A 12,557-nucleotide genomic window follows, 5' to 3' on the forward strand; every position below is an offset into this window, starting at 1 on the left:
ATTTCAGTGCTCATGCTACCCCCCCCCCCCAAGTTCGTCGCCTCATTACATAATCCCAGGAGCAACCTTAGCTACAAGCTGAAGTTTTCTGTGTGAGCTTATTTTACTTAGGAGATTTTTTTTTAGATCCACATGGTTGGGAGATTGAGTTACTTAATGACAGAACATCACTGCTACAAAGCAATGGGTCAGCAACAAGTTAATAGCTAGAGGATCCTGGCAGCTCAGACAGAATCTGGACACCTACCCTAGAGCACATGCACACCCTCACAGCCATACAGACACAGACTCCCCCTCACCTTACTGAGCTTCTCCCCGTCTGTGTGTGGAATGAGGGTTTTCAGAGACTGGAAGCCGGCATTGATGCTCTGCATCCGCCTTCGCTCGTTGCTGTTCGCAATTTCTCTGCGTATCCGCCGCTCCTGGTCCCGCTGGGTCTCTGGGGTCAGTGGGATGTTGGCCAGGCTAAGAGGGAGACAGAGGGTTAGCTGGAACAGGCAGTGCTCAAGAGGACAGGCAATGCCCACTCTGAACCTGAAGATGGAGGTTCACTCTTTTTACCATGATATACTGCATTACAGGATAGAGCCCCAGAGGGTGCTCTTCCTCGATGCTACCTGTTTTGCAAGAAGCAGATTGGTAGACAAAGAAATTTTCAGGAAACCAAAAGATTATTCTCCTGAGATGGAGGAGCAGCTGTTCCTGCACTTCAAGCTACAGATCTACAGTCCTTTTTCCAGGCAGCGATCATAACCTGAGAGCACACCTACACCTGGAGTTGGGTGGGGGTCATTTTCATGAGAATTTTGAGGCGTCTGGGGAATGCGGCTAATCCAAATTGAGGCTAGAACTCACTCCCTAGGTCTTTCTCGGGGTATTTAAATTCAGGGATTGCTGGGACCTTGCATTTTAAGATCTGCTACATGGGACAGTCCTGTGGGTAAAGATGGTGCTGATCCTCCTGAAGGAAGGACAGAAACCTAGTCAATGTCAGTCACTCCCTCTTGGGCCACTGTGCCGGCAGAAACTAACCAGGTCCCATCAGCCTCATACTTCCTACACAAAGCACTTTCTGCCCAGAAGAGGTAGAGGACAAGGTGCTGCTGCCCCTGAAGGACAGAGCAGCATCCAGGTGATTTTAGGGCAAAAGGAGGGAAGAGCTAGGAATGGGGACCACACCTGGGAGGGACATCACACCATTCCAGTGGTTGGGGGAGCAATCAGCTTTCCAAACTGAGAGACTAACTGCTTTGGGACTCTGCTCCTATTTACGACAGTTTATTTGAGCCCAAAGACCTTTCACACCATTTTTGAGGGCTGGGGGAAGAAGAGGCGTTTCCCCGCCCTCACTGCAAGCAGAAGGTGCGATTCAAAGACTGCCTGCTTTCCAACTCTCATTCCACAGCCACACCACCGCAGGCTGGGATCTCTTGCAACCTCCAGAGCTATGCAGGATCAGAGCAGAACAAAGCTTAGCTAGGAGGCCACTAAAGAAAATCCAAGGTGCTGAAGAAAGTGGTGACACAGTGGGTGGCACTCTTCCTTGAATTAATATTAAAATAACCCAATGCCCCAGCATGAGACTAGGGACACTACATCTTTCAGATGAGGCTTAGTACGGAGGGCCTAGACATACGTATTCATTTGAGCCCAGGGTACATCTTGTAAGACAAGGCATCACCCCAGCAGTCTGCCCAACTTCTAACTTGGTCATTGCATTCTACTTCATTGAACAACCAATTTACTGTCAACTGGACACAGTGGCCTCTCCTTGCTGTCATACCCTGTTGTGGACTGGTTACCTGCACTATGAAATTGCTAGGTTCAGTACCTGTGGGGCTCTATTTCACCAGTGGACACAAGAACTCCAATACAGAGAGATGGGAAGAATCTTTGGAATCCTTCAGTACAAAGGTGCTAAGCAAGACCAAAATAAAGGGACCCTCCGGTACCAGTGGAACAGAGCCTGGCCCTGAGGAGTCACAGCTCCTCCAGGATGCGTTTGAGGGCTGCTGAAAGGTGTAGGGCTGGGCAGGGAAGAGGGAGGATTAAAAGATTAAGAGAGCTGGTGAGCTGCAGCAAGGGCCTCTGGTTACTCACCTCCCCTCCGCAACTTATCCATGGTAAGAAAGAGCCAAGCATCTAAGCTGAGGTCCCTGCAGGGCCAGCCTGTGTGTGTGGCCCTGGTAGAATCAGATGAGAGGCCCCCTCCCCCCCTTGCTGATGGCTTCCAGATGATCACTCCCAGCAGAGGCAGCCCCCACCCCACCCAAAGCCACGGCTCCCGCCTGCTTCCTGCTGCCTCTTCTGTGCGTTCTGTTCCCAAGTGATCTGGCAGACTGGCCAGGAAAACACTTCCCACACCAAACGCCACCCAGCAACTAGCTGGAGGAAGAAACATTGTGGTCAGTCCTGCGGGGGGAACCTGGGCTTGACCATGACTGGCTCACAAGTTTTTAAACCCCGACTACACTAGTGTTTAAAACCATGCCAACCCATATTCCTAGTCCAGACTATTCCTCAACAGAGGGCAAATCTGAGGCCCGGGAGAGGAAAAGAAAACCGGATGGCTTAATCCTAATACAGAATATATTTTATTAAAACAAAAAGAGGAAGTTGAACTCCACAACAAGATGAAGCAGTATTTACACAGTACTCCCAGCTCTGGATCTATCCCTCCATGCCTTCCATGCAATGAACAACCAACAACCTCACCCTCCTAACAAACCTGCACATGTGGCCCATGTCGCAGAGCAACAGGAGACTGATCCATGTGCCAGACCTTGGAATAGAAAACCTGGCCCATTGCCAGAGACTATACTTTAGGAAAGACGATTGGCAATTTCAAAGGTCACATACCTTGCAAGTCACCAAAAAAGCTTTAGGCCATTGGAGAGCTGGGAATGCTACTTAACAATGTGGTTAAGTAGAGGTGGTTTCTAGCCCTGACCAGCTATGAGATGCATGCCTTTAAAAAAATCCACAAACCACATCTTTCTGATTACTATCTTGTATTTCGTTTGTATTTTCCCATCATGATGTTAGTAGCTGCTATATCAAGAATTAGACATAGAAAGCAGCTTCCAATAAACAATTCCATTATGTATACACAATAGCCAAGCCTAAATGAGAATTCAGTTACTAAAGTCATGCTGGAATTCAAGAACAATGAAAACTGCGCTTCCAGCCACCTGCTATCCACTGTCACTTGTTAACAGCCAGCAAGATCTCAGCCCGAGAGATTCCGTATTAACTCACCCTAACAGCCACTTTCCTCTCTATTAACTACCCTGATGTGTCTTGGAGTCACCAGTCCTGGCCAGCTGTGTCAAGTGTGCTACAATCAACCTGCAAACACAGCCAGCACGGGAAAACACTGCAAGTGCGAGGAGAGCCTCAGACAGAAGGGGCTATACAAATGCAAAGACTGGAGTGAAGAAAGATCACATTGCTTGACATTGCAAATGGAGATTTACGGTTTCTTTGCCCATTTTCGTTCATGTTATACAACAGAAGTGCAAAATGAGCTTATGGGGGTGATCCAATACACCAGGTATGAGCCAGCCCCTGGGCACAACAGGGCCAGAGACTCAGCCTGACTTCTCAATCTTCTCCTCCTTTTGTGGACTAAAGTCCAATTTCTAAGGGTGCGGTCAGTAGTGTCAAGTCATAAAGAAGCTGCTGAACTTCAGGGCAGCACCCACAAGTTCATCACATCACAGCCAAGGTAACGGGGGGGGGGGGGAAAAAGGAGCAAAGCCCCTGGACAAGGGCTCGCCATTATATAAATGACACATTCTTACCACCCCAGGAAGCAGAAGGCTCTGAAAGCCAGAGCCCCAGGGGAGGAGCGACAAGAGAACTGAGACTGGGGTTCACGCCACAAGAGTGAGATATTAAAGCACAGTTCTGTTCCGAAGAGCAGCTGTCAGACCTGTGCCCACGTATATTCAGGATCCCCTAAAGTACATTCTGGCTCGCATTAGCCCAGCGAGCACAGGTCTGCTCTCTTCAGTTTTGAACACCAGGTTTCTTAACTAAATCAACTGCTCAGCCAAATTCCTCCTTTAACTTTTCCTGAGCAACCCTAGTGAAGGCAATGGGATTGCATAAGTATCGCTCAGGGCCGTACATCTGGCAGTGCCTTGGTTATTGGGGAAGATGGGCAAAAAGGAACCCAGCCTGTCTCTCCAAGCCCATACTGAGTTCACAGCCTGACAGTTAGGGGAAATACCTTCTTACTCCGCTGTCACTGAACACGGAACCCCATTGTGCTATTGGTCACATAGCGAGAGTGAAAGCACAAGTGAAAACACAGATGAAAGCACATGACTATTCAACAAATATATTCAGAAGGATCTGAAGACAAGACAGTCTCTCACTGCTAACTCCAAGGCCACTTCACTGCTCAAGACAAACAATAATCTTGCAGTTCGGCTCTGGCCCTGCAGTTCCGTAGGGATACCAAAGGTGGATAGCAGGGCTTCATGGGGCAAGCATGACTCTCCAGTGCAGGTGCTTGCAGGACCATCGAGAAGGCTGCTCTGGCCCATATATTGAGGTTAACTCTTTCCTACCCTGCATCCTCACAAAACCAATCAGTGATCCCACAAACTCCAGCTGGATCCATCCAGAAATACCCTGGTCTGTGCCCACAAGCCAGAAGGCCAACCCAGGGTTGGCCGGAACAAGACCCACTCGTCCAACTGTTCTACACTAAAAATCCCAAGCCATCCTCATCTTTTAACGAGGCAGTGATCTGCTCCATTCTGGTCTGAGGTGGGCCTGTAGCCTTTCTGAGCATCATCCCCATATAAAAGATGGAGCAGACTGTAGATGCCTACATTTTTTTTTTTTTTTTTTTTTTTTTTTTTTAAAGTGAAACCCTCAGATCTCGCATGTGGCCGCTATGGCTTTCCTTTGAGCACAGCTATGAGCCCCAGCTGCTATCTGTCTGGGATAGTCTAAACCTTTGGCCCATGGGGAAATTAGACAAAGGTGGCTCAAGAGGGCCATCTAGGAAGCAGAGGTTCTTGAGAGAGAAAGAAAGAGGAAGAGCCCATTTCCTCATCAGGGGACCTCTCAACCTTCCCCCCCCCCCCCCCAACTGTTCTTCCTGGTGAAAGACTTTTTAAAAGTGACAGAACTAAACAGAGAAAAATGCATTTAGAAGCTAGCCTGGTGAATTAAATAGGACAGTGGGAGTTAGTACCTTGATCTTTTACCTTGGGAAGCTAGAGTGCAGATTTAGACGTTAGTCACAAATAAAGCGAGTTCAATGGATTTTCATGCTAGTCCCTTCAGACGTTTATTCATAGCCCCTTCCCCGCACACACAAACACACCAAAATACAATTCAATATGACTCAGTCTCTGCTCAAAAGAGATCCAGCGCAGGGTAGGACACTGCAGATGAGAAGCAAGATTCTTTCATACAGCTAGGCAGGAAGAAGCTTGCCTAGAAACTGCCTGCACTGTACCAGGATCCAATCTGCTGGATCAGAAGAGTACCAATTGCATACAAGTCTCTGACAGAGGACCAATTCTGCCTTGGGGTTCCTCATACTTCTGCCCCAGGTTTCATTTACAGGACAGAAGAAACCAACATAAACCAGAGTTGACATACTCAAGTCTTGAACTAGAATTTGCAGCACAGCATTAGGGGATTCTATGGCAGCATCATGAAATAGCTGTAACTTCACCCAGACTGAAGATGAGTTCTGAATAAGCACAAAAGCTTGTTTCTCTCACCAACGGACGTTGGTCCTCCTTGTCCATGTCTCTAACTCCAGCTGTCATTTATTGGGAATAAATTAAATAGCTACACTTAGCATGCAGGTATCTTCCAAGTGAAGTACAAACACAGGCTAGTTATTAAGCAGAATAAAGCTGCTATGAAACAGATGGAGACAAGTCAGTCTAAACAAAAAGCAGTTCTCATTGGAGATTCTTGAAGTTATATGCTTAGTGTGAGACCCACTTAATCAATAAACCAGTCTACAGACACTGAAGATATGGAGATGTAAGCAGTAGTCAGTCTTCCAGCCTGTATACCAATGACTTGTTCATCCGTATGAAGGTGATATTTGAAAACAGGTTCACTTTCACCTGTGCTAGTTGTTCCTGCAGAAGTGGACCCAAACCAATAAGAAGTCTAAGAATAAAATGAAGTGAGCTGTAGCTCACGAAAGCTTATGCTCTAATAAATTTGTTAGTCTCTAAGGTGCCACCGGTACTCCTTTTCTTTTTGCGAATACAGACTAACACGGCTGCTACTCTGAAACCTAAGAATAAAATGAAATTCTTACAGAAAGTGATCATAGGGTTTCTACAAACCCACAATATTCCAAAGAACTCTAGGGATACAGCCTTCCTACAGCATTCTGTAGTATTGAAGCAGAACTTCATCTTCTCCTTCAGCAGAGAAAAAAAAAAAGACTATGGGAAGTCATCCCCTTACAGTCTAAGACAGGGGTGGGCAAACTTTTTGGCCCAAGGGCCACATCGGGGTTACGAAACTGTATGGAGGGCCGGGTAGGGGAGGCTGTGCCTCCCCAAACAGCCTGGCCCCCGCCACCTCCCACCCCCTGACTGCCCCCCTCAGAACCTCTGACCCATCCAACCCCCCTGCTCCTTGTCCTCTGCCCCCCCCGCCCCATCCACATCCAAGCCCCGACAGGTCCCCTGGGACTCCATCCCCTGTCCAACCACCCCATTCCCCATCCCCCAACTGCCCTGACCTTTATCTCCACCCCCTGACAGGCCCCCCAGGACTCCCACACCTATCCAACCCACCCTGCTCCCCATCCCCTGATTGCCCCCCCCAAACCTCCGCCCCATCCAACCACCCCCTGCTCCCTGTCTCCTGGCTGCCCTGCAGGACCCCCTGGCTCTTATCCAACCCCACTGCTCCCTGCCCCCTTACCATGCTGCTCAGAGCAGCAGGAGCTCGCAGCCCCACCCGGAGCCAGCCATGCTGCCCGCGCTGCCCAGCGGGCCAGAGCACTGGACGTACGGTGGCGGCGCTGCTGGGGAGAGGCCAGAGGCTAGCCTTCCCAGCCAGGAGCTCAGGGGCCAGGCAAGACGGTCCCGCAGGCTGGATGTGGCCCGCAGGCCGTAGTTTGCCCACCTCTGGTCTAAGATGTTAATGTCATCCTAGTGGCAAGTGGAAAAACGTTCCAATCACCAAGTGAAAACAAAGATACAAACCTGTTCTCTCACATTAATAAATCCACCACAATTTATCTAAAACAAATGCATCTCAGTGCTTCCCCCACCCCAACAATAAAAAATAAAATTTAGAAAACACCCCCCATGGGCAACTATCCTGTAACTATCCAATGTGCATAAAACTGAAAAGATGCAGATTTTATTCTCAAGCTTCACAGGGGATGAGTGAATACATTGTTCCGTAAAATTCTACCCACAATAATGGTCAGTGCCCTTCTAAGCATGATATTCTATATCAGGGGTTCTTATCCTTTTTCTTCCTGAGGTCCCCACCACATGCTATAAAAACTCCATGGCTCACCTATGCCACAACTATTCTCTACATAGAAAAGCCAGGTCTGGTGTTAAGGGGTAGCACTCTGAGCAATTGCCACTGGGCCCCCCACACACAGTTGTTCAGGCTTCTGCTTCAGCCCCAGGTGGCAGGCTCAGGGCCCTGGGCTTCAGCCCTGCCAAGCAGCACTTAGGCTTTCTGCCCTGGGCCCCAACAAGTCTAACACTGGTCCTGGTTGACGCATCCCCTGAAACCTGCTCCCAGCCCCTGCACCCCTAGTTGAGAACCACTGTTTTAGATTAATACAGCTTCAAGGTGCTTATGGAAGGATTCCTCTTTTTTCCTATCCTAAGTATCTAGAGAGCTTAATGAGCCTCAGAAAGAATACTGTTGGTGGCACCCTTCTGGGCAGGGCCTTCAAACACAGGTTATAATCTCCACTGCGGTTAACTAAAGACGGCCATCACCACTTGTCCAGGACCGATATTTGAGTAGGAAATAGGCCAGCTGAGAGACAATTCAAATAAAGCCAGCATACTGTAAACAGAGAGGAACTTATATTTTAGTGCTGCTCCCACAATTAAGAGAGTGCCCTGAAAGCACTTTTTAAAATATGTATGTATTAGTTTATGCTAAAGTACAAAGCAATTCCATATGGCATAAAGACGACACCAAATTGTGATCCTCATTAATATTAATACAATAGCACGAAGGACAATTTCCTTCTCATGCAGGCTGCTCAATAGCAGGTCCCCCTTCGTAAATGGATCCAAGTTAGTTACAGGATTGTTGTATTCTGGCTACTTCCCTCCCAGTTTTCAATCTGAAGATTAGTACACAAGTGTAAGAGTTTCAGAGTAGCAGCCGTGTTAGTCTGTATTCGCAAAAAGAAAAAGGAGTACTTGTGGCACCTTAGAGACTAACAAATTTATTTGAGCATAAGCTTTCGTGAGCTACAGCTCACTTCACCGGATGCATTTGGTGGAAAAAACAGAGGAGAGATTCCAACTCTTTCTATACAGCAAATCCCTCTAGGCTACCAAGATGGGCAAGAGTGTGAAAGATGATGATGAAAAGGACTTTCTGGAGCCTTACTTAGCACATCCGTTTAGACCTTTAGGTATCCGTACAGCTGGTAATTTGCATATCCCCAATTTGTAAATGAAACGTCTTTCTGCAGGCACTGAGTGTTTCCCCCACTGTATGTACTAACTTAACAGGTTGCTCTGGCCACAGCGGTGCTGTTTAACTTAGTCACTCAACAGCGGATCTCCAAAGTCCAAATATACAAGGGGCATTCATTTCCCCCCGGGGTGGGGAGAGACACCAGCTTCGAGCGGTATCATTCCTGCCTCCCCCGGTGGCGCCGACAGGCGCTCCCGGCCCTGCACAGCGGAGCTGCCAGCTGCCCGCGGGCTGGAGCCCGGGTCCAGCAGGGAGCGTATCTCCACGTGCAGCCCGCACGCGGCTCCAGGCTCGTTGGGGGCGAAGGCCCGGGCTGTAACCAGCTCTCCCGGCAGAGAGCCGGGGCCACCGGAGGCACCTGCCCAGCCCTGGCGGCCGGAGCCGCCACATGGCCGGAGCGCGGGGCCGGGGCCGGGCTCGCTCCTTCCCCGCAGCCTGCGGCGAGCGGCGGTTGGGCCCGCCCCTGCCAGCTGCCGCACGCGCCGCGGGGCGCGCACGCGTGGGCTGGGGCGCTGCCACCCCCACGGGGCGCTGGCGGCTGCTCGCTCCGCCAGGGCCGGGCCCGCTTTGTGCGGGGCAGCGTGGGCCGGGCGCCTACATCCCCCACAGGGCCGCGGCCGCCGCACTACATGTCCCGGCGGCCCCGGCGCGCGGGCCCGCCCCCCGCGGGAGGGCTGCCGAGTCACGGCCAGGCCCCGTGGTAAACACACCCCCCTTTAAAGCTCCCCCAACATGCGGCCGGCCGGCAGGGCACGCGCGGCCCGGCCCGCACCCCGACCCGGGGCCGGAGACCCGCCACAGCCGGGCGGCGCGCTGCGCCCGCCGGGCCCCGCACGCGGCCCCGGGCTTCAGCGCCGCGCGCGGCCCCACGTGCTCCGGCCAGCCGCGCCGCCCGCCCCGCGCCCCGCGAGCCCCCCGCGGCACCCACCTGCAGAGCCCGCCGATCACCTCCTTCTCCGACTTCCTGAAGTGCTGCAGCGCGGGCACCTTCTGCGCGGGCACCATGAAGTACTCCATGCGGGCGCCGGCCCCAGCTGAGCGCGCCGCGCCTCTGCCGCTCAAGGCGGGAAACAGCTGGTGCGAGCGCAGCGCTCCCTCCCCCGGCGGCGCCGCCTCCGCCAGCCACCGACCCATGTAAACAAAGGACTATTTGCCGCCGCCCCGGCCCCCTCCGCACCGCCCCCGCGGCCCCCCCCGCCCCCTCGCACGCCCCCTGCCGCGCCGCGCCGCCTTCCCGCAGCGACCCCGCTGCAGCCCGCGCCCCCGCGCCGCCCCCACCCGCGCCCGGGCTCCCCGGCTCCCTGCGCCACTACGGGGTGATGCGGCCCATCAGCTGACAGCTTGGCAAGCGGGCCCGGAGCAGCCACGGGGGGCGGGGGATACGCGGCCGGGGGAGGGGCAGAGCCGGCCCCGCGCATGTGGGGGGACGCACGAGGCAGGGTCGGCCCCACACATGGGGGATGGGGGAAATGCACGGGGCGGAAAGGGGCAGGGGCAGGGCCAGCCCCGCACGGGGGCAGGGGAGAGAGGCGTGGGGCTGGCCCCGCACATGGGGGGAGGGGCAGGGCTAGCCCCACATTGGGGGAGGCTAGCCCCGGACGGCGAGGGGTCAATACGGGGGGATAGGGATTGGCTCTGCAGATGGGGCGATGCACGAGGCAGGGTCGACTCCACATATGGGGGGGGGGGATGAGGAGGGACTGGCCCCGCACGGGGGAGCAAGGGGAAGGGCTGGCTCCGCACATGGGGGAGGATGCACGGGCGATCTGGGCGCACATTGCACGGCCGGGGAGGGGACCCGGAGCCAGGGCTGCCGCGGGGATGGAGGCGGCAGGTCGCGTCTGCGCTATGGGGAGTCTCCCTGCACAGATCCGTGTCCGGCACGGCCCGGGAGCCGGGCACACTAGGGAGGCCAGTGCCCGGTCCCCGCGGGTTCGCTCGGCAGCGACACCGCCCGGCCCGGGGGAAGCGGCTGGCCAGCAGCTGAACGGCTCAGCCAGCCCCGGTCCGGGGCGGTGCCGATCCATCCCGCCCAGGAGCGGCGCCTCCCCCGGCTGCGTGGGCCGGAGCGACGCGGGACGCGCGGGTGGGCCCTGCTGGGCGCCGGGCCGGGCTGCGGGAGTCCGGGAACAGGCCGCAGCGCCGCCCCCCTCGCGGAAAGCACCTTCGTGACCCCCGGCCGGCAGCCCGCCCCCTAGCCTGCACCGCTCTGCGGGGATCGCCGGGACCGGGAGTCCTAACCCCACACCTGGGCCTGCCTCTGCCCGCCCCAAGATTACCCCTCCCCTGGCGGAGGGTGCCAGCCCGGTTCTCTCCTCACCCTGCTCCCAGTGGTGGCAGCGTGAAGCTGGGGGCCCGTGCACCAGGCCAGAGCCCCCCGCAGCTTGAATCCTGCACCAGCCCCATGTCTAGTACAGAGGCTGCCTAGGATCAATCTCCAGGGGCATGTCTGGCAATGCATACTCTTCCTCCCCCGGGGCCACTCATCTGTCTGGGGAGCCCCCTTTCCTAGCTCCTACCTTCCTTACTGCCTGGCTTTGCCAGTTGTCAGGCCTCAGGTGGGAACTTTGCTTCCAGCCCACCCCAGGGCAGGGAATCTATGACTGTCAGCTTGAGGGGGTGAGCAGGCATTAGTAAGGGATCATTGCCCTAGCGCTGCTCTCCTACCCTGCTAAGGCCTTGCTCTACCCCATATACATACTGTGCCCTGGCTGCACCCCCACACCCTGTTGATGTCATTGCATCTTCCCTTTAACTGCCACCATCCCCAGCTGCCAGGGGTCCCTCTGACACCCAGCCACCCCGAGGCTACTTTGCTGTTTGTCTGACTAGCAGGTGTGAGGAGGAGACTCATCCTGTTGTGTGTCTGTGCCCCACAGACTGACCAGACCAATAGGCAAGGCCAGGCTGTGCATGAAGGCCAGCCTCCCACCTCAGGGCCCTTGGGAGCCTGAAACAGGAGAAAGTAGCAGATGTCCCCTGCTCTGCTTTGCTGAACTCCTCCTATGCTGAGCCAGCTGGGCCCTCAACTACACAGGGTGGGGGGAGGTAAAACAAGAGGAGAGGAATGCCTTACCTGTTCTTCCCAAGTTGTGCACAGTGGGAGGCAGTGCAGCCTAATGGATAGAGCATCAAACTATCACTCAGGAGATTTGGGTACTATACACAGCAGGCACAATGGCAGAGCTGGGAGACCTGGGCAAGTCACGTCCCCGCTCTGTGTCTCAGTTTCCCCACAAAATAGGGCTAATGCTACTAACCTCTTTAGTAAAGCACTTTGAGAATGAGGAGTGCTACAAAAGAGCTGTTATCAGCGGCTGTTGGTGGTGATAACTTAGGGCCTGTCTACACTTAAAGTAGGGCTGCTGTAGTGCTTCAGTGAAGACACTACCTATACCAACAGATGGGGTTCCCCTGTAGTCATAGTTCATCTACCTCTCCCAGAGGTGGTTGCTAGCGCTGTCTGCACCAGGGATTTGGTGAGTTTAACTGCCTTACTCAGGAATGTGGATTTTTCACGCCCTTGAGCAATGTAATTATACCAACCTAATTTCCTTATGTAGCCAGGCCAGAGAAACTGAGCCAGTTTTAATTTTCCATCTCACGTAAGAGGCCCCAGTCAGTGTATCCAGGGATTTAAGAGAAGATAAGGTACATACAGTACTTCCCCTTGAGAGAGGGACACACAGCATTCCATACAAGTTAATGTACACAACATATATGTGTGTGTGTGTGTGTGTGTAAGAAAACTGTGAAAGACTTCGACACCAACTGAAATTCAGATTATCCTTGGACAAACCACTATACAATAATTTCCCCTTCTCTTCAGGAAAGCATCATCCCCCAGTAACAGATGGATAAAGTGGGGC

General features: G+C 53.6%; 1 protein-coding gene across 3 annotated transcripts in view; it reads right to left on the minus strand.

Annotated features, from left to right (window-relative positions):
• TFAP4 (transcription factor AP-4) overlaps positions 1-9,837 on the minus strand; it is a 34,108-nt gene extending 24,271 nt beyond the window's left edge. Inside the window, exons 1-2 of one of the 3 annotated variants that reach the window (XM_038420375.2) lie at positions 9,617-9,837; positions 300-465 (exon numbers count right to left, since the gene is read on the minus strand). In XM_038420375.2, coding sequence (XP_038276303.1) covers positions 300-465; positions 9,617-9,822 — 372 coding nt within the window. In that variant the 5' untranslated portion in view covers positions 9,823-9,837. The remainder of the gene's footprint in view (positions 1-299; positions 466-9,616) is intronic. The other 2 variants (XM_038420374.2, XM_038420376.2) reach the window with 2 other exon arrangements.
• Positions 9,838-12,557: the final 2,720 nt, after the last annotated feature.

This window comes from Dermochelys coriacea, chromosome 10 (genome assembly GCF_009764565.3).
Source record: "Dermochelys coriacea isolate rDerCor1 chromosome 10, rDerCor1.pri.v4, whole genome shotgun sequence".
NCBI lineage: Eukaryota > Metazoa > Chordata > Testudines > Dermochelyidae > Dermochelys > Dermochelys coriacea.